The 22604-nt window shown below is 48.0% G+C and overlaps 1 protein-coding gene across 2 annotated transcripts in view; it reads left to right on the top strand.

Moving 5' to 3' along the window:
* The first annotated feature begins 15031 nt into the window (after positions 1–15031).
* ESYT1 (extended synaptotagmin 1) overlaps positions 15032–22604 on the top strand; it is a 420895-nt gene continuing 413322 nt past the window's right edge. For both annotated transcript variants that reach the window (XM_069230578.1, XM_069230580.1), the window contains exon 1: positions 15032–15448. In XM_069230578.1, coding sequence (XP_069086679.1) covers positions 15137–15448 — 312 coding nt within the window. In that variant the 5' untranslated portion in view covers positions 15032–15136. The remainder of the gene's footprint in view (positions 15449–22604) is intronic.

Genomic DNA, 22604 nt, shown 5'->3' with positions numbered 1-22604 from the left:
GGCAGGGGCTAATGCCAGAGATGCATTCATAGTATTTTGCAAGTCTTCAAAACGCCATTTAATTGTAAACAAGTCTTCTGTCTGCTTTCTCTTCAACCTATGCTCCCTGCCTTCCCTGTTCTTGTAGGGGATTTTGCTGCCACAGTAGGGGAGTATATTCAAGGCCACTGGAAGTATGCAGCGGGGAAGAGGAGGGGAGCAAATTTTGCAGAAACTTTAAGTAAATTGTGCAATTATGCTGCAGGTTTTGTGATAGTAATACATCATTATGTTGTCATTTTTAAACTTGTTTACACTGTCTCGGAATTAGTTGCACATCAAGAGTACCAGTTTAACATTAAATATAGCAACAAGCTACAGAAAGGTGACCAGTTAATCTTTGCAAGAGACCTTCCACTGCACCACAATTTGTGTCACTTTGTTTTTAGTAACTTTTGAACCATTTGAGTTAGAAACATTTTTTTTGTTAAAATCTGCCAATTATGTGGCAAAAAATGAATTAGGTGGCAAATGCGGCAAATCTATAATTATGTAAAAATCGCCACAGCTGCACAATCGCATAATTCCAGTGGTCCTGAGTATACTTTAGAGACATACAGAGGTGTGCCAGCAGACTATTAATAAGGAGTGCCAAGCCAGAGCTCAGCAAATTATCAGTCTTGACTTTAAGCACTTTAATGCAAACAAAGCCCTCTGCATGCTATGTAAATGGTTGTGTGAAAAATGTGCACAAGACTCTTCAAAAAGTGTATTTATTTATTTATTTATTGTGAAAGCCTTTTACTTCAGAGCACTAGAACGAACTGCTGCATTAAGTGACATTTCTCAGAAGACTTGGAGCGGATTTACTGACTTTATGCACTGGGTTTGCATATGTTAATTTGGAATTCTTTTTTTTTTTTAAAGTCAAGTCATGTTTATTATTAGCATAGATAATTAAAACCAATACCATCTTTAAGATCAAGTCACATAAGTCCTAGCAAGATAGACACATAGAACACCCTTCATAATTTAACATAAAAATGCACAGAATTATAAAAGCTATCCCCGCCTGTTCATTTTAAGAAAATAATTACGTAAAATATGAACAATATTCAGTAGATCTGTAAAAAGCACACAGTTTCAAATAATAAGGTACCAATGCTTATTTATCGCACGGGGTGCTTTACGTTACCCATATAACAAGCCTGCTGACTCCTTTCCCCCTTGAAGGCTGTTTTGAGACGTACAATTTCTATTAGCCTAATTAAAGTGATAGTGCATCATAATACATTAAACATCATTAAAACAATCCATATAGATACTCTACCCATCTGCAGAAAGTCACTCAAGATGGTTCTTGGGTTAAACCTAACCTTACTCGATCATTTTTTAAATTTTTTTTTTTAAATCAGCATTATAAGCTTTGTGCCTCTGCAAACCAGAGGAATTAAAATGTCGCTTAGCCATCTGATGACTGCTTGTTTACAAGAACAAATGTTCAATATCCTAAAAATGTGTTTCAGGTATATTTTCCTATGTACCTCTAGTGCCGGACACACACAAACATGTTCCAGTGTCTCTCACTTGTACCCACAAAGATGTCAGGATTGAGACTGCAGCTGTATTTTCCATGAAGGGGCAATGTCTTTGTCTCCATCATACCAAAAGGAAATACTTTACTTTGTGTCAAAGGGCTGTTCAACGTGCAGTGCATGAATGTTCTATAGTTCCATATTTTTTAATGCAAATGCCTCTCTACTATCAGTTGTAGGGAGGGCTTTGTGCAAATAAATTGCCTCTCCGAGGCAGGTGTTAAAAAGGAGAAAATATTTTTATTTCTCCAAATGTTTCCCACTTAGCATCTGTGCTGCAGTGTACAGCATGCAATCAAAGTGGGAAGAGGTTTACATTTTACCTAGATATAGTATTTTGTACACAGTGCATAACCTATGCCATACATCACGCACATAGCCTTGTACTACTGTGCAAAGTTGTGTGTATTGCATGGATTGTCCATCAGCCATAACTTAACAGATATGGCGCTGTCCGGCTCTCTACTCTCACGCAATGGAGTGCTGCAACTTGCCTGAAAGTAATGCAAAGCAGTGCTTTGTTCTGCGTTACTTTACTTTGTGTCAAAGGGTTGTTCCACGTACATGACTGTTCTATGGTTCCATGTTTTTTAATACAAATCCCTGTCTAGTATCAATAGTAAGGAGGGCTTTGTGCTGAAAAAATGCCTCTTTGAGGCAGGTGTTAAAAGAAGAAAGTATTTTTATTTCTCCAAATGTTTCCCAACTTAGCATCTGTGCTGCAGTGTACAGCATGCATTCAAAGTGGGAAAAGGTTTAAATTTTACCTAGATATAGTATTTTGTACACAGTGCATAACCTATGCCACACATCTCGCACACAGCCTTGCACTGTTGTGTAAATATGTGCGTATTGCATGGTTTGTCCATCAGCGCTAACTTAACAGATATAGCGCTGTCCTGCTCTCTACTCTCACGCAATGGAGTGCTGCAACTTTGCCTACCGAGCTGCGTTGCATGGACTTTTAGTAAATGTACCCCACAATTCTAACCATAAACCTAGACATATTAATGCCTCCAATGATTTTGCTATTAGTGAACCAAGATACAAGTAAATTCATGTTAACCCTGCAAGAGTTTTAATAACATATGGAGCAACATTAAAAGTGAGGTTTTTGTAGAGCACGCACCCTAAAATGAGTTTTTTTAAAGGTACACTCAAATCAGAGGACAAAGGAAAAGTACAGTAATTGCCTAGGATTCTACAATTTAGTCAAGCAGGTAAACAGTTTGATCCCAGGATACTTGTTTCATGCTGCACAATTTATCCACTAGATGAAGGGTCAGGGGACTTGGTTATTGACAAAGGGGGTGGGTGGCAGAGGCCACATGAGGTCTTGGCTCAAGGTTCCAAAATTACATCTTCCTGAGTCAGAGTTCTAGATTTGGCTCTGGTCTACAGTGGCTCAGACACCTCTAGAAAAGTGAATTTATCCAAAAAGCTGACATTTTATTGCAGGATCAGTTGAAAATGTATTTTCTCCACCCTAAGTCCCTGTCTGACATCATGAGTATCCTAGTTTAAATTACACCTGAAACCCTACTTGTCAACTGTCAGTGACAAGGTGAGTTTCTTAAAAGTGTCTAAAGTTACATCGTCTAGCACTCAAAAGAGCTGTCCGCTCAACCATTAGTCACACAGCTCACTCTTACATACAGACATAAACATGATGGTCGTTCAGCTTTCACGTGGGCCCCACACTAACTCAGCACTCCTATAGGCACACCTTTCACTCAGCACTCACAATTTGAACTATGCATTTACACCACTCAGTCACTCAGTCCTTGCATGGGAACACTTCTCACACATCACACATTAAATTACCCAACACTCATAAACAAGCACATTTGTCCACAAATGCACTTACAGAATATCTGTTCTTCCAGTAGTACTAGATGCCCATTTAGTTCCACCCACAACCACAGGGCAGGTGCAAAATGGAAGAGTATTCTGAGGCTGGTGGATAGAACAGGAAGGGTGATTGGGTTGAGGTTGAGTGGGCTAGCGTGGGGGCAGGAAGAGTCTTAGGGCCAGATGTAGCAAAAATCCAATTTGCGACTTGCAAATTGCGAGTCCTTCCGACTCGCAATTTGCAACTCGCAAACTGGTATGCAGAACGGTGTCTCAGACACCGTCTGCGAGTCGCTATGGGGTCGCAAAGACCCACCTCATTAATATTAATGAGGTGGGTCGCAAATTGCGGCCCCATAGCGACTATGGGCACTCGCAAACATGGAGGCCTGCTGTAGTCAGCAGACCTCTATGTTCGTGACTGCTTTTAAATAAAGCAGTTTTTGTTTTTTAAGTGTAGCCCGTTTTCCTTAAAGGAAAACGAGCTGCACTTAAAAAAAAAAACGAAACCTTTAGTTTCGGTATTTTTTCAGGGCAGGTAGTGGTCCAAGGGAAAACCTGAAAAAATAGTTTTGGGTCCATTCACAAAGGGGAAGGGGTCCCATGGGGACCCCTTCCCATTTGCGAGTGGGTTACCATCCACTTCAAGTGGATGGTAACTGCGACTCCATTTGCGACCGCATATGCGGTCGCAAATGGAATTGCATTCCACTGCGACTCGCAAATAGGAAGGGAACACCCCTTCCTATTTGCGATTCGGAAATGCATTTTGCGAGTCGGTCCCGACTCGCAAAATGCATTTCTGCATGGGAAACACAAAGAGTCGCAAAGTGTTTCCTGCATCTGGCCCTAAGTCTGTAGGGACGGGCCTGTCACGGTTCTGGGTGGGTCTGTCAGGATTCTGTTAGGGGGCATCCCTTGAGTTCACAGAATATCTCCTGAGGAGGTAGTGTACCGAAGCAGAAGAGCAGCTAAAGGCATACACGGGGAAGGGACAGCTATGGTAAGGCACAGAAAAAAGGAAAGTGAAGGCAGAGCAACCTTAGTGTGAACAAATAAGGAACGGATCAGTAATGAACAAATACAGTGTGGTTATTACTAAGGTTATACACAGGGTAGGGCTCAGAACTTCCCACAGCAACAGGGAACGTCATTGCCTCTGTGGAGATTACTCTTACAGATAGTCACCCCGCAAGCCCCATAGAAAGGAGGCAGCAGAAGTGATTCTGTCTCTAGGAGGGAAAGGCAGGAACAGTGAACAGGCTCAAGCTGAAGCAAAGGCAGGAACAAGGCTAGAAAACAGAGAGCAGGAATCCAGTATAAAGGAACAACCAGACTTTTCCCATAGGAAGCAATGGACAGAAGATTGTATGTCTTACTGACTACCAGGCAGTGCATTGTGGGATTTGAAGTCCATGGGATCAAATGTAGTTCTTCCAGAGCATGACATATCGAAAAGGGAAGCAAACAGGAGTCAGAAAGGGACTCTGGGTTAGTCTGTTTACAGCGCCCCCTAGAGATGGGACGGCAGAGTTGTAACAGGGCCAGGAGGGAGTGGAATTGTGGTGCAAGAGGGGAATGCAGGCAAAGGGTGCTGGAGAGGGAGTAAGGACAACAGTCTAAGAGTGAAGCACTGCATCTGAGGCCGTGGGCTGATGTGATAATTTTGCCCTTCGTACTGCCTGCTGTGAATGACGGAGGCGAAGTAGACCACCATCTGTGCCCCACTGGCCTGCATTGTGGTATTGAGAATCAGTGAACTGGGTTTAATAACACTATGAGCTTTATTCAAACTCACCCTGTTTTCACTCCAGTGCCTTACAGCATTTAGTGCAGAAAAACCTTTTGCACCCATTATTCTCTGGACTCCCACTGAAAATATAGTACCAAGTGAATTGCAGTGACTTTATAGGGTTAGGGGGTACACAGTACAAAGCTGATTGGTTTGAATGCATACCCTTTCTATTAGAGGATCGGTAAAGATCATGTTCAGGGGACCATGGGGCAAGCATGGGCTATTGGGTCTCATCCTTAGCGTTGGGGTTGTTTGCCTCTGATGTCCAGGAATATTTCTTATTACAGCTGTGCAAACAAGGTCAAGTACATCCCCTTCAGCACTTGGGCTTTAGTGGTTGCCTTGGAAAGTAGTGACAAGCATCTCAGGTAGGTAGCGTGGGAGTTGACAGTGATTGGTAGCCACAGTGTTAGCCCAGAGCGCTTTGATCAATGCAGATACTATTGTTGGTGTGGACTAGGGGTAGGCATTGGGTCCACATTTTGGTGACTTGGTGTTGAGCAGTAGATGGGCAGCCACATAGACTGGGACACAGTGGTATACTAGCAGAGGTGGTGACAGCCGTAGGGACAGGCCTTTGAATCAACTGCTTTGGTCGCAATTGTCCTTACTGCACAGCGGCGAGGTTAGCCGTAAATCCGCAATTCCCACTTAACACTTTACTTCTGGATATACTGCACTCATACTTTCAGGCTCATTAGTCTCTCTGTGTAGTTTCCCTTCCCTTGGGGAGACCATCAGCACCACATTCTGGCTGGAACTTTCCCTCTCTCAGTAGGCAGGCTGGTTTCCAGGCACTAAGTTCAGAAATACAGTTCTTCCAGTTCAGCAACACTCCAGACAGGGACTAACCCCCTCTCATCTGAGAAGTTGGCTGTCAGTCAGAAACAGCAGCGATCACAGTATGCTGCAAAGCAGAGCGATGCTTCTCATAGCAGGGTAGTCTGCAGCCTGGAGTGCCCACAACAGAGGCACATATAGGCATGCATGTTATATGCTTGGTTTATTAGCAGCCATACTGTACAATGGTCATGGGAAATTCAAAAGGCTGGCTCACCTAAAAAGACCCTCTTGACACTGAAAAGAGACTTCAGTCCCAAACTTCACCCCAACCATTTTCCACATTGCAGTACTACAGAAAGACTAATCATCTGCTCCTCCCAGCAAAATGGCCTCTGTACATTTCTAAAGGGGTGTAGTCCTCTCTGTACCCACTTCATTGCATAGGTCTCCTCTCTCCAGCTTCAGGAATGTTGGTGAAACACTTCTACCATCTGGGTAAACAAAATTACCTCCATCTTGTGCACAGGAACAGGTTAAGGATTTCTAAAGTGAAATCTGCAGGCCTCCATTACTCCATTGCATATACCACAAAAGGCTGCGCACAACACATGCTTGGAATGTTAGCACAAGGATTAGGATTAGTGCATTGAAGCAGAACTTTACACAAGTTGGGCCTCCACTCCAGTGACACAGATAAAAATGTCTGGCCATGACTATGGATTCACAAAACACGGTATGATGCACCATTGATCAACATGCTAAGCCTGTGCAGGGTTGGACTGGCCTACAGGGCAATCAGGCAGTGCCTGATAGGCTGCTCTGACAGATCACTTTGTGGGGCGGTTTTTCTCTAGTTGTGGGCCGGCTTTATAGTCTGCTGGACCAGTTTTTACTGTAGATTTCCTTGATATTAAAACAAACTTTTCTTGCAGCAAATCCATGCAGTCTTCCATATCTTTAAAAATAATTATACAGCTTGTTTTCTACGGGCTCAAAACTGACCCAATCAGCAAACATGGGACACTTTTTAGCTATTGAATTCAATAATGGGAGTCACTTTTATTTTGATGCTCGACCTTATTTTCTGTCCCAGTCCGGCCCTCAACTTGTGACAAGCCAGTAGTCCACTGTCAGCAAAATGAGGACTTGCTTAGTGTGCCCCTCAAGGTCACAGGACAGATCTAGGACCTCAGTCTTGTCAAGGGACTGTATAGGCTTCTACAAACTAGATCAGCATGACATAGGCCCTCATTACGAGTATGGCGGTGAGTGTAGCGCCGCAGTGGAGTTGGCTGACGCACCGCTTTGGGCCCAGTGGTGAAGACTTCCATATAACAGGGAAGGCACCTGCAGAACACAGCCAAGTTACTGTTCGTACCGCCACAGCAGATGGGCTGGTGCGGCAGGTGGCAGCCATCTCCTGGCCGGCGTTCAGGCAGTATCCCACAACCATATTACGAGTTTCCACACTGCCAGGATTTCCTGGGCAGATCCACTGCCACCAAAAGCCTGGCAGAAACAAACAATATAAAAGAGAACACTTACCTTCAGAAATACAAGCACATCCGTAGGCGAATTGCAACTCCTCCCAATACCCTACGTGGCCATGCAACTCCCGGACTAAGGACGGCGACCAAGACACCAACCGTACGTACACCAGCCTAACACACACTGTAGGGAACGACATTAGTACACACACACACAACACACACGACACTGGAAGCCACACCCACACGCAAACAAACACCCGTACCAACACCTGCGACACATACACGTTAATACCCACAACCAACACACATACATGTGGAAGGAAAGCCAGGACTAGGTAGGTACCATCGACACCAACGGTGTTGTGCCCTTAATATATATCAAAATTTAAAATTTGAACAAACAATGAACAAACAGGCCCAACGGCCAGTCCAAAATTCCCACAGTGTCGTGAGTACACTGGGCACAAAGTGTGGGCCTCCACAGGGCAGGGGCATCAATTGGGTGTGCAGGCACCTCAGGATGGGGTGGGGGGGGGGCTTTGGGCTCGGAGGTGGGGTCCTTTGGTCTGGGATTGGAGCGGGGGTCTTGGGCTTGCCCTTGGAGAAGGGGGAGGGTTTAGCCGGGGGGGGGCTTGGCCTTGGAACTGGAGGGAGTGGGCTTGGCCTTGGAACTGGAGGGAGTGGGCTTGGCTTTGGAAGTGGACGGAGTGGGCTTGGTGTTGGGAGTGGAGGGAGGGGGCTTGGCTTTGGAAGTAGTGGGAGTGGGCATGGGCATAGATCTGGCAGGAGGAGCAGTGGACGTGACGGGCGGAAGTGGCAGGTGGTGGAGGGGCATGGCCAGGGGTAGTGGTGGACTGGGAGGCAGAAGGCAGGGGCTTTGGAAGGGTAGCAGGGTGCTTGGGGGGAACAGGGACTGGGTAAGTGGTGGGGAACAGGGAAAACTCATGTAGGCAACATTTTTGGGGGACACAAGGGAGGTCAAGGTAAGGATGTTTGGAAGTGGAAGGAGTGGGTATGGTTGTGAGGTGTGTACGTGTAGGTGCCTTGGGAGCAGGTGTGTGGGTGCATGAAACGTGTGTGCTGGGGTATTGTTGGGTGGGTGAGTGCTGGCGTTTTGATGTGCTGGGAGAAGGTGAGGAGGCGATGCAGGGAGATGGCAGGGGATAATTAGGAGTGTATGTTGGGGTGGTGTCTGCAGGTAGGGTGGATGTGCTGCACGTGGGGGTGTTGACAGTCGTGGTGTCTGCGCCAGTGGTGTATGGGGTGCTTGAATGGGGGTCAGACAATGTGGTGACGATGGCAGTGAGGGCACATGTGGCTGAATCAGTGACTGATGTGGTGCTGACTGCAGGTGTGAGTGGTGTACTGACTGTGAGGGGAGAGGTGGTGGGGGAGTCGGTGCAGGGTGTGGATGTTGTCATGTCTGTATGTGTCTGTTGTGTGTGTGCATGGCGGTGGTGGCGTTTGTGGTGCTTATGTCTGTCCTTGCATACCATGTCTGTTGATGTGGATGCATGTGGGTCAGTAGGTGTGTCTTGGATGGGTGAGGGGAGAGGGAACAGGTAGCTGGAGTGGGGACGTAAATAGAAGGGACACTGGCTGCCATCAACGAGAAGGCCAGAGCCTGAAACGATCTCTGTATGCCAGGCAAGGCACCATGAATACCTTCCAGGAACGCGTTGCACTGTTGCATCTGGGATGCCAGTCCGTGGATGGCATTCACAATAGCTGTCTGCCCCTCAGAGATGGACCTGAGGAGGTCAACAGCCTGCTCACTGAGAGCAGCAGGGCTGACTAGGGCAGGGGCAGAGGTGCCTGCGGCGAAGGAGATGCCCACCCTCTTGGATGAGCGGGCAAGTGGGTGGGAAGCTACCTGGAGGGCGGTTCAGGTAAAGGGGGTGGCGGACAAGGAAGCTTCTGGGATGGTCCCAAATGGGTCCACCACTGCCAGGGAGCATCCATCGAAGAAGGAATCTGAAGATGTAGTGGTTGATCCGATCTCCCCTGGGGCACTCCCCTCACCCTCCATCCCACTGGTCCCCTCGGCTCTGCTGGGGTCAGCCTCCAGGGTCCCGTGGGCTGCAGCTTCTCCACTCGCCGGTGCCCCTTCTCCTTCACCAGATGATGCTGATGCACACAAAGACAGAGGAGGACAGGGAGGGAGAGAGAGAGAGAGAGAGAAAGACAGGGTGCAATTGGTCAATGCCAGTACAACAGTGACACAGGGTTGAACATCAGCATTTGAAACCATGCCATGATACGCTATACCCACCCTGTACATCCTACAACTAGGGAACACCATGGGGGAAACCAAAATAATGCACGTCAACCACTGATGGTATGACTGATGCAAATATGTACATGAGGAGTGGCATACCCGCCACACCTGTCCTGTACCTGCCCACTACCCATGGCTTTTGAGATAGGCTTGTAAAGGACTGCACACCCAACAGAATCCTGCACAGCTAGTTGGCAGGCCTAATTGTCTATTGTCAAGTAGCACTGTGACCACGTAGTGCACCCACCTCACTACACATGCAGTGTCTATCAGCTGATTGAGGTCTCTAGATCCACCCCTGGCACAGTGGTTTGCAAGGACTAATCCCAATGGCCTGACACCCCAGGTCCAATAATCCTGTTGCCTTGAGCTGGCAAGCACATCAAGCTAGTAGGTGGCCACACAGTTCCAACACTGGAGGAGTCTGTCCCTCTACCACTGACTGCATGGCATTACCCGGGCAGTGCCCACCCAGAGCCAGCATGGCAACACATGTTGCAAGTGAGAGTGAGTACTTATACCCATGTGGCTGCTGTGCTGCCCTCAAATTCCCATCTAGCTGAGGGTAGGCCACTGCCAATATGTGGGCCATTAGGGGGGTCAGGGTCCGACAGGCACCTCTCCCTCATTGGGAGGACATCCTCAGCTGGGCCTCCGCGGTCTTCCGGGCCCAGCTTCTCAGGTCCTCCCACCGTTTTCTGTAGTGGGTAGTCTGCCGGGCATGGACCTCCAGGGTCCGCACTTGTTTGGCGATAGCACGCCAAATCCCCTTCTTCTGATGGGCGCTAACCTGCATGGGTGACACAGACAGAAGGACACAGTCATGTAGAGTGGCATCCCTGGGACAGCAGTGGACAGCACACATCACACTTCCACATCCACACGTCGTCATCCAACGTAGCTATAGGCCCCTCACCCATGTCCATGCCTCAGACACACTGCCACTTAAGAAGGTTCCCATCCCTATGCACCCAACTCACATACAGGACAATGACATGAGGCTCACCTGCTGCTCTGGTGCCCCATAAAACTGTCCGTACAGGGGCAGGACCCCATCCACGAGCCGCTCCAACTCTTCCTGGGTGAAGGCTGGGGCCCTATCTCCTGCAGGATGTGGCATCTTGGCTACCAAAATCAGAACACAGCAGCACACAGTGGAGGTCCTCAGGGCACGAGGTTCAGCAGTCAAGTGATCATGTGCACATGATATGGCGGTCACGGCTGCCGCGGACATCATCATCACCGCTGGCTGCAATCACCATTGGCTCCTGCCTCCCATAGGCAACAGTGTTAACCAATGATGAGTTGCATGGGGTCATGACCTCCTACCGCCATGATGGATGATCTCACTTCCACCTGTCCCATGCATGAAGACTGGCATCTCCCATTGTACATGTCCAATGTGTAATGTGTGTGTAAGTTTGTGCATCATAGGTGACAATTTGCTGTACTGTGACCACATCAACACCGTTGACACAGTCTATGGTGCACTGCATAATTCCAACTCTCTCCTGTTCCCAGGTACGATGGAACTTTGAGGATGAGGAATGCACCAGTGTAAAGGCCCCTAGTCGACCTTGCCACCATGGAGGAGCGTCATGTCATCCAGATCTATCGCCTGAACTGTGTGACCATCATGGAACTGGTGGCCAAGTTGGAGCCGGATCTGTTGCCAGCCATTCGTCATTCCAATGCCATCCCTACCACAGTGCAGGTGTTGTCAGTCCTCCACTACCTTGCATCAGGCTCCTTCTAGGTTAGAGTGGGCCTGGCAGCTGGGATGTCGCAGCCCATGTTTAGCAACGTCCTGAGGGATATGCTATGTGCCCTGCTCAAACATGTGTGCAGCTAGATCCAGTTCCCCCAACGTGCAGAATTGCCCACTGTCAAGGCTGCGTTCTACGGTGTGGCACACATCCCTCATGTCATTGGGGCAGTTGATGGCACCCACATTGCCCTGGTGCCACCCAGGAGGAGTGAACAGGTCTATGGGAACCACAAAAACTTCCATTCGGGTAATTGTGCAGGTGGTGTGTCTTGCGGACCACTACATCTCTCAGGTGACAGCCAGGTACCCAGGCTCTGTGCATGATTCCTACCTCCTGCTGAAAAGCAGTGTCCCACACATGAGGGCACCACTCCAGAGGGCCTGAGCCTGGCTCATCGGTATGTACCCCTGCATATGTGTGCCCCTCAGCTCTCTGTACTCTTTTGTCCCTGCCCTATCGTCTTCCCGGTCTTGACATGCCTCTTCCATCTGTGCACACAGGTAATTCTAGCTATCCCAACCTGTCCTGGCTCCTGACACCCGTGAGGCATCCAACTTCAGCTGTAGAGGACCGTTACAATGAGGCTCACGGTCGTACCAGATGGGTAATTGAGAGGTGTTTCGGCCAGCTGAAAGCCAGGTTCCGGTGTCTGCATGTCTCTGGGGGTGCCCTGCTCTACAAACCACAGAAGGTGTGCCAGATCATTGTGGCCTGCTGCATGCTGCACAATCTGGCCCTGAGGCATCAGATCCCACTGCCGGATGCAGAGGAGGAGGTAACTGTACCAGTGGTTGATGAAGGGGACATGGGGAGTGATGAGGAGGAGGATGAAGAGGATGCAGCTGACTCCACGGCAAAGCTGATTCGACATTACTTCGGCTGAGATGCAGGTATGTGACAACTGTCTGGTATGTGTCCTCTACAACAGTCTGCCTTGTCCCTGCCACTACCTGTTGTCTGTGACAAATGACGGAATTGGTTGCAGCTCTGCTTCTGGAGGGTTAGGGGGTGTCACATGTGCCCATGACTCAGGTAGTCACAGTGTACGGGTCAGACCTATAGTAAGGCAGCTGTTGTGCTAGTGCCATCAACGTCTATGAACAAGGTACACTGTGCGGTGACAGTTTATGTGCTATGCATTGGCAGTGGGTATGGAGTCAGGTCTGGCGCTAGGTGCTGTGCGGGTGTGACTATTGGATTGGTATGTGTTGTTTTTGTGTGTTGGTACTTGACATATGGTCGTGGACTGGACTGGCAAATCTGCCTTGGAAACCTGTTCCTACAGTGAATTTATGTTGAGTTGGCATCTGTGACTCCTACAGCGATTGTTGTCTTTGTCTTGTTCTACTTTCAGGACATTGTAGTGGGGAACTCTGGTCCCCACCTGGCCTGTTGCCTCCCTTGACACACATCTCCAGCTACTTGCTGCTCCACGATACACCTCCCTGCATTTTGCTCCCCCCTCTCTCACCCTCCCATGCATGTGCTGGGTAATGGGTTGCCATTTGCACATGTCTTGTCAGTTCCATTCGTACTCATGACAATAAAAGATATAGGCAGTAACAGTGCTCAATTGGTGTTTATTTGGGATTGAAAAGTGAACAGGTGATGAGTGGGGTCATGGCGGCTGAGATCATCAGAGTGGTGAGGCCAGCTGTGGGTAGTCCAGGTCCAGTCTGCTGGCGATGGGAAACCAGAGATATGAGAGTGGACAGTCAACAGGGTGCCTCAGTCACACAAAAGGGAGAATGTTCAGGAGAGGGTAATTTCCTGGCAGTGGTCCTGGTCTAGGCATCATGTCCATCTGGATGTCTAGTTGGATGTCCTCGCTTGCTTGGGGGTTCCTCAACAACAGGGGTAGGGGTGCTGGTGTCTTGTGGAAGGGCCTTCTTGCTACTGGCTGCCGGTGACGTGGAGGGCTCTGATGGGATGTGGCCAGTGAAAGGGGCCTGCTGGTGGGTGATGGACACACACATGACAGTGGTCGGTCTTCAGCACCACTGCTATGGAGGCCATGGTGGCATTGTAGGCCTGCCATTGTTGCATTGCCTCCTGATGGTATGCCTCCTGCAGCCTCTGGGTCCCCTGCACGGTAGTGAGGATCTGGGCCACTGTGTCCTGGGTCCAGGACTCGGTTGTGGGCTCCTTGGGCAGTCAGTTGGTGTGGCTGGCCCGAGCCTTAGACCACGGTTCCCCTCCCACTACCCCTGGCACAATGTGCCCACTCCCACTAACAGCTCGGCCTTCATTGTCTGGGGTGTGTGCCCTTGACTCTGGCCCCTGTACTATGGTGCACACCTCCGATTGTAATATGCCTGGGGCACAGGTTGGGAGTTCAGGGGCTGGCTGTGGTGTTATTGCCACATGGGTAAGGGCGTCCGGTGTGTCCATGGTGGGGCTGCCGTTGGTGGACTGTCCAGTGGCCTTAGATGTTCCAGGCAAGTCGTCCTCATCCAGACATCCAGTGGGGCCGTCATCCTGAGGAGGGCTGTCTGCGCCTGGCATCCTCTGCAGAGTAGCAGTGGCAAGGGTATCTGTGAATGGAACCAGTAGATATTAGTAGTGTAACTGTTGCTAAGTATGGTAGATAAGTAAACACTGCTTGGGAAACAGTTAAAAACATTGTGCTTTCTCAAATAGATAACATCTTTCTTTTAGAGATCCCCGCTCAGCACTACAGGGAGCCACGGCAGAAGTCAAAGTAGATAGGCTTGAGGACAGAAGCCGCGTATTACATTACGGGATGGTGAAGTACTGATAGGGTGACCAGATTTTGAGGAGCAAAAACCGGGACAGGTCAGACATAAATGAAGGACTAACGACTTTACACTCACTTTTATATCTGACCTGTCTCGTTTTTTTGCGTAGCTTTGTGAATATGTGTATATATATATATATAAATATATATATATATATATATATATATATATATACACACACACACATTTACAAGACTATACATATAAAATTAAATATGGCTTGACCTCCCACCCTGCAAGCCCAACCCGCCCCCCACCCACCACTCTCTGCACCCCAGACAGGTTGTGTTGCCAGGCAGTAACAGATAAATTACTTAATTATTGCATACTTTGTAGGCATATGTTAAAGGAGAGCATTCCTTTAATTTGTGCTTCCCTAGATAATCTGACCTTTGTCCCAAAAACAGGTACATTTATGTAGTAATTTGATCTTTGTCCCCAAAACAGGGATATTTGTTTAAAACTAAGAGAAGTGTCGGACACCGGGACAGTCCCCTAAAAACCGAAACCGTCCGGGGTAATCCGGGACGTCTGGTCACCCTAAACTGAGGGCGGTACTTCTACCCCCACTATCATAGGTCGCGCGCACTAACGGTCCCGAACCTGACTCGCTCCCATTTCGTCTCCCTTCGGCCTCGCCCACTGCATGAGAACCACGCCCCGAGCCTTACGGGCTATTTCTGTGCTCCTCCTGGGCGTGGCTCGGGACTCCTCTAGCCAATCAGCCCCGGGATGCTAGTGTTCTGAGCCCGCCCCAATGCCGCACAGTCTGTCGCCTGGGTCTCAGGGGCGCAGATCTGGATACTCTGGGACCTAGGCGGACGGTGGAGGCTGGAGATGCCCGGGGAGCAGCCGCAGGAGATCCCCCACAGGGCCGAACCAGGGACCCCGTCAGGAAATAACGTCTACAGCCTGTTGCTGCTGTTCGCTCGCTCCGTGGCACTGCTGGCGCCCGTCTACATGGCTGGCTACTACAACATCAGCCTGCTAGTGGTGCTGGGCGGCCTGCTGGGCTATGTGTGCTGGAAGCACCGGCGCTCTGGCAAGGAACGCAGCCTGCGGACTGCCATGGGGCTTGTCGAAGAGGAGGAAGAGACAGTGCGGGCCACGGTCAGCCCGCAGGGTCTTCTGCGGGGGCTACCAGCCTGGGTGAGTGCGCATAACCCTTCCCTGGCTACTGATGTCCGAGCCCGACAACACTGGTCCGTACACTATAGAACACGTGTCTCCAACAGATGCCAAGAAAACCCACTGACTGCACCCAGCATCCAAAGACACCACAACCCTGCCCCTCTCACAACTCGCATACACTAGCATCCCGCACAAACAGCTCGCAAACTCTTTACTTCACATTTTAGATACAGGCGTCAGTCAGTGACAACTCCCATCACCCATACATCACACCACCGCTGACTCTATCCTGTATCAAATCCTCTCGCCTCCAGCCCATTCTGCCCACTTCACATCATCACCCTCTGTCGAGAAACCCATCACTGACAGACCTCGCCCATTCCCACTTTCGACACAGAAACTAAATACTGCATCATCATTGACAGCATCCTGCATCCAACCCCCACCGACCACACTACTCCGCATCCCCTGCAGGCATGTATCACTGACATCAAAATACAGCACCAAAAGCGCATCGATTACAGCACCCTGTAAACAGAACTACTGACCAAACTACACCTCATACTCTTCACTTAAGGCAGTGGTCTTCAAACTTTTTAATGCCGCGCCCCCCCAATTGAAAAATAAAAATCATTGGGCCCCCCCCTCAGAATTTTTCACATTTATTTTTAGAAAGATGGCAATGTTTAAATAGGTCTAAACCTATTTAAACATTGCAGTTAAGTATTGTTACCTTTTTAAAACTGCGATAACATGTTTTTGCTTAAAACAAAGGCATGTTATCTATATAATATTTCTTTTGGCCAGAGTTTGGCGCCCCCCCTGGGATCACTTGAGGCCCCCCAAGGGGGGCCCGAACCCCAGTTTGAAGACCTCTGAGTCTTAAGGGCACCAGTCACTGACAACGCCCATCACTGAAACACTGCACTCTACGACATCAGAGAAAGGGCAATATCACCCTATATTGTTGTTAGTCTCCATAAACAACTGACCCTTCCTCTTACCTTCATACACCATCATTGCTCGCTCACAGCATCCTGGATGTTACAGACTGAACCCTTTATCTGACAGTCACTAACCACAGCACACCTAATGCCATCACTTACAGACACCATCAATACTTACTTACAACACCCAAAATCCAAAGATGGCATCCTGCATTAATCACTAATGTCATGAGTCATCCTGTATCCAGCGCCTACTGAAATTATAAACCACAGTCAGCCTGGCCTGAGTGAGTTTGCCGTATGCGGAACCCATCAACATTCCATGGTACCCATAGACAGCATCTGTTAACATCATCTTCATCTCAATGGCCCCACAACCATTATCCAGCATTCTTAACCCGATTGTCAATACCCATTCTCAACACCCATTCTCTTTCACCTACTGCCCAATACATTCAGATTTTTTCCATAGTAGACTGTACTTAACTCTTCGGGGGAGTGGGCTGGGTGAATGAATCGAGCTGATAGCTGATACTCTTCACTACTCATTGTTCAAGCAATGAAACAGACAAGTGAGAACCAGACATCCTGTATCCACCACCGATACACACAGACAGTAAGCAAAGATAGCAGTTATTATCCTGTAGCAATCATCACAGACTGCCAGGGCCAGTCTGCCAGGCGTCATCCCATGGCTACCAGAATGAATGCATTTTAAGGGCTGGTCTCTGCTGGGGCTGCCAGCCTGGGAGGATGTGCAGGGCTTGTTTCTGATTGTTAATACCCGCAGACCACATTGTGTCTTCTAACCGTCATACACTGTCTGTACCCTAGGGGCGGCTGCTGGCGGGAAGGGCTGGTGGGGCAGCACGCAGAGTGGAGGGGGGGGAAATAATAATAATAAAAAGAACACTTACCTGTGCACCGCACCACCCCCCCTCCGCTGCTCCCGCCGCCTCAGTGCTTTTGCCTTCCTTCCCTCCCCACCCAATTCAGATGATTCTTTCATGCAGTTACATAGCATGAAAGAAGCACCGGGAATGGCCTGAGCAGGCTGAAATGCCACCCAGGAAGGGAATGGGAGCCTGTACTTGGTCTCCACCTGGCTGTGAAAAACAGCCGGGTGGAGAGTTATAAGTGCACATGTCAGTTTGTCCGGCTTTGGATGGCCTGCCAAACTGACATGCGCCTTTGGAGTTCACCTGCTTTTATTAACATTTTATTTTTCTGCATCCCTGCTTCCTTCTTTCAGCCGGGAGGGGCAACGCTCCTCCACCATAGCCAAGGGGCTGCCCCTGCTGTACCCACCATCTCCTACTTCATCCAACCACTGATCCCCCTCCAACCTGTATATATTTTCTGCTGACTACTGGCAACATCCACTCCACCCTTCATCTTTTATCTACAACCAATCACACAGTGTCTGCATCTGCTATTTACTCCCACCACCCAGCTACTGACTACATCCACCACCCCATCTGCAGTACACATCACCCAATTGACAGAACCATGCATCCGTCATCTATTCATCCTCTTCTGTTACCACTGGCAGCATCCCCCAGCAAGCTTTGGAAAAGCCAACAGGTCTGGCCTTGGCAAGCTGGTACGATGATTAAATTTCTTTACATTTTGTATTGCAAGCATATGCCACAATAATAAGACAAAAATAAATCCTGCATCCTTATGCTTATAATAAAAATGTTAAATAAAAAGCAGTAACCTTCACCGTTAATTTTAATAGAACAATACAGATGTTAAGATGTTCCTTTTGACAGAAGGAAGGTTTTCCCTGCTCCTTCAATTGAAGTGCTTTTTTTTTTTTTCAGGCAGTGTATTTTTTGCCTGTTGATACATTTTACTGTCCTTGAGCTTCGTGGTTGCTGAGTGCATGCACACATTACTTCTGTATAATTTCGTCAGTAATTGCCCACCCTGGGTCTTTCGTAGATCTAGTATTAGGTAGGGCCTTTTGTTTTTAATACATATATACCCATATACTATAAACACTTACAGGGGCTTTCAAGCCACCCTCTTCATCCATTGGTCTGCTGCACTGTCATTCACACTTTGCTTCTGCCCACCACAGCAAGTGACTCAGGTCAGCCCAGGTCAATCATTGGCTTTCCAGACTGTGAGTTAGAGCATGCTGCTCTTGCACAATGTGGACATCTTCACAATACATAGTCCTGCCAGGGACTACTGGTACAATATGTGCTTTACATACAAAAATCTATATGTATTTTGCTTTTAGACCTTGCTTGTTTTCATAAAATGCGTGCCTTCATTAAAATATACACAAAATAAGTTTTGGTAAGCCAAAAGGTCAGCAGCTATCACAGACCTATTAGCTTTGTCAATGCTTGTGATATAATGAAGGATTATGAAGTATAAATGTGTACAAACCTCATGGGAGTTGTCATTTAACTTTTCTTTTCATTCCCTTATGCGTCACTGAACCTGGACTTTGTGGGGGTTGTTTGTCCCCATACCGAGTTACTTCCAAAGAGATTTAGGGCCTGATTTAGAGTTTTGCGGAGAGGGTTACTCTGCCACAAACGTGACGGATATCCCATCTGATGTATTAAGACCCCATTGTAGCCTATGAGATCCTAATACGGCGGACAAGATAACCCGTCTGCCAGTCTCTAAATCAGGCCCTTAGTTTTCTTGTAATCCTGCAATAGCATTTTTGGCCCACAGATTACAACAGAAGCAGTATCCTGTGTAAACATTCCACATATAAGCATTAAAATCATCACAAACTGTGCCTGTCATATGTGGCATTGGATTGTATGATTTAGAATGAAAACATTTGGTTTGTGTCTGACTGATAGGCTACACACATCTAAATGTAGTTTGATGTACCTGCTGCTGTGATCTTTGTGCAAGCTCCAAGTCAGTGGTGTGACTGACTCCACTTTTCAGTCTTCTGTGGTTGATACAGCTGTCAAACTCTATAGTAGTATGTATTTGAAGACAGGTACTTATTTTAGAATTATCAGAACAATTGCAAATAATATAATATTAATCGAATGAGGCAGTAAAACCAAAGGAGTGGGCATCCGCCTATTTGCGAGTGGCTGCTTTACAAGGTGGGGAGTTTCCTATTTCTTGAGATGACTAGAGTACATTCACACTTTTCTGCAGGCAGGCATGCAGTCATACCTTCCATGGTGTCAGTATTAGCTCTTGCTCTATTAAGTGTGAGAGCCTGGGGGCAAGGGGGGGGGGCTACTGGCTGTTCGCCTGTGTCCTTCGGTTTACTGCTTCTTGGGTGGAGCAGCTCTTCACCCCATGTATGGTAAAGCACAGAGGGCTGGCTGCAGATAACGAGTGGTGCATTGTTTGATAAGCAAATGTTCTGAACTGCACAAGGCTAGCTTGATTATTATACAAGGGAGGCTTGGAGTTGGTAGATGTGTTTAAAACAGATGCGTGTTTGTCAGCCCTGTGTGCATGGATAGGGGGGCTTAGCATTTTGTGAGAACAGGGAGTGGGTTCTTTAAACTGGAAATGTCACCTCCTCCCAAATGACATATTGGCCTGTCGTATGGTATGGCATGTTATTTTTGTCATTGTATTGTATGGTATTCTAAGGCCTGTCGTATAGTGTTAGAAATCGGGTCTTTAGTTGGCAAAGGTATGCACCCTGTCTGAGTAGGGACCACAGTCCTTGTCAGGGCAAGTCAATTACGTGACATAAATTAGCCTCTGCTCACCCTCTGGTAGCTTAGCACAGAGCAGGCAGGCTTAACTTAGAATGCAATGTGTAAAATACTTGTGCAATACACCAATAGCAAATACAGGGACAACACCACAAAAAGACTCCACACAGGTTTATGTAAAATAGAGATTCTTTATCTGAACAAATCGTGTCCAGTACGTTAAAACAAACGCGGGCAGCACATCTTGGTTACCTGGTCAGTGCACGAAGCAACCTGATCCGGAACTGCAACAGAGTCCGATTGAGGTTGTCGGCCACTGAAGTGGGGCTACATCGAAGTTCAGATGTGAGCTGAGCGACAAGTAGAAAGGGAAGCCCTCCCACAGTTTCTGCTCAGCAGCAGTGGCTGCAGTGAGGCCTGTTATAGGTTGATACACAGAAGTGATGGTTGCAATGAGGCCTCCTGTAGGTTGATTTACAGCAGCAATGGCTTCAATGAGGCCGCCTGTAGATTGATGCACAGCGGTGATGGCTGCGATGAGGCCGCTTGTAGATTGATGCACATCGATGAGTCAAGTTGCAATGTAGCTGTTTGGGGGTGGGGTCTTAGATGTCCTGGAGACCCTCAGTGGAACCGGGGACAGGCCTGCAAGCCCTTGGAGACACTCTGGAATGGATGAATAGTCCTTGGGGTGCAGGGCAGAGGTTTGCAGCCAGCAGGGCAGCACAACAGGGCAAAGCAGCAGTCCCTGAGAACAGCCAGTCTGGCAGAGTGGCAGTCCTGGCACAAAGCAGTCTTAACTCCAGCAGAGTTTTGTTGGTTCCAGAGCTGTACTGTCTGGAGTGGGTCAGGGACCTAGTACTTGTACAAGAAAGTGCCTTTGATGTGGAGGGGTGTATACAAAGAATTCTTGTAAAGTGTGCAGGTCAGCCTTGGCTCCAGACTATCAATGGGAGGTAATCAGCCCCTCTGTGAGGGCTCTGGCCACTACCCTTTGAGATGTAAGTGGGAACCCTTCCCAACCTCCTCCCCAGAAAGACCTATCAGTATGCAGATGAATACAGATGCAGCTGAGTATCGCATGTTGGGGGTGTCTGAAGGGAATGCACAAGTTTAGTTATCACCTATTCCAAGCCAGGTGTGTATTGGAGATAGTTAAGCGCTTATATAGTGCATATGGCTGCCCAATCTGGGTTTCCTGGCACGTTTTTGCAACCAGTAAGTATGTCTCGCTTTACTGTTTCAAAACAGCCATGTCTTAAGTTGTCTGTGAAACATTGGCAACGAGATGCAGGATCTCAATTGTTCTGGCAGAGAGTTCCTAAGCTTAGGGTCTATAAATGAAAAAGAACAACCTCCCATGCGAGTGAGTTTGGTCTTAGGAATAGAGCACAAGGAGAAGTTGCTGGAATGCAGACAGCAAGAAGGTTGATTTAGTTAGTCAGACCTTTAATATGGTGGTGGGAGGGGGGGAATACTTGCCCTGGCTTTAAAGACATACCATAGAGCTTTGAAATGAACTCATTTTTCCACCTCTAGCCAGTGCAGTTCACGGCAGAGAGAAGTAACTGAGGCATGTTTTGGCAGTCGAGAAATCCGCCTTAAAGCCACATTCTGCACCACCTGCAGGCGTCTCATGGAGGCTTTATCAGCCCCCGGGTATAGGATATTACCATAGTCCAGACAAGATTAGATATATGCTTGGATTATAGTTGTTTGGGCAGATGTAGGGAGCATCCAGATGAATTTCTGTATCCATTTCATAGTGGAAAATCAGATTCAGGATACCTTTACCACCTGTGGTTTAATTGAGAGCTTATTATCGGTCAGGAAACCTAAGTTCTTGACCTTGGAAGCAGGAGTAGAGATCTCTCCCAGCACTGCTGGCCAATGCTGTGGCCCCATGAGGCTCAGGTGTTTCCCAGGGATCAGCACCTCCGTTTTGCTGTTATTCAATTTGAGCACGTTGTTATTCATCGAGGAGGCTACCTGAACCAGACAGGATTTCAGAGAAACAGAGCTGTGGTCCTGAGTGGATGATAGTGAGAAGATGATTTGCGTATCATCGCCATAAGAAAAAAGAGTAAGACCACAGTGCTCTACAAGCTCGGCCAGGCAGCGCAGATAGATATTGAAAAGAGATGGCTTAGAGCTGATCCCTGAGGAACTGCAGAAATCACATCATGACATGTGGAGAAACTCCGCCTAATCGGAAAACGTGAAAGGTACGACCCCTCACGAAGGCGGATAACCAAGCCAAGACTTTACCATGGATGCTCAATTGCATAGGTCTTCCTATGAGCATGCCTTGGGACACAGTATTGAAGGCTGCAGCCACACAGAACGGTGAGTGCAGAGATATGCCCACTTTCTAAAAGTGGCATTTCTAAAATCGTAATGATAAAACCGACTTTACCAGTAAAGAGGATTTGTGATTACCATTCCAGTTATACTAAACATGACTCAGCTACTCCTCTCTGATCAGGAATTACAGCTTAAGAGGATTTTTAAGGAATTCCCAATATTGGCCTGTGAGAGGGGCAGGTGTCACAGTAATCAAAA

This window comes from Pleurodeles waltl, chromosome 4_2 (assembly GCF_031143425.1).
Source record: "Pleurodeles waltl isolate 20211129_DDA chromosome 4_2, aPleWal1.hap1.20221129, whole genome shotgun sequence".
NCBI classification, from domain to species: Eukaryota; Metazoa; Chordata; class Amphibia; order Caudata; family Salamandridae; genus Pleurodeles; species Pleurodeles waltl.
The sequence above is the reverse complement of the archived record's forward strand: the minus strand, read 5'-3'. Positions and strand labels throughout refer to the sequence as shown.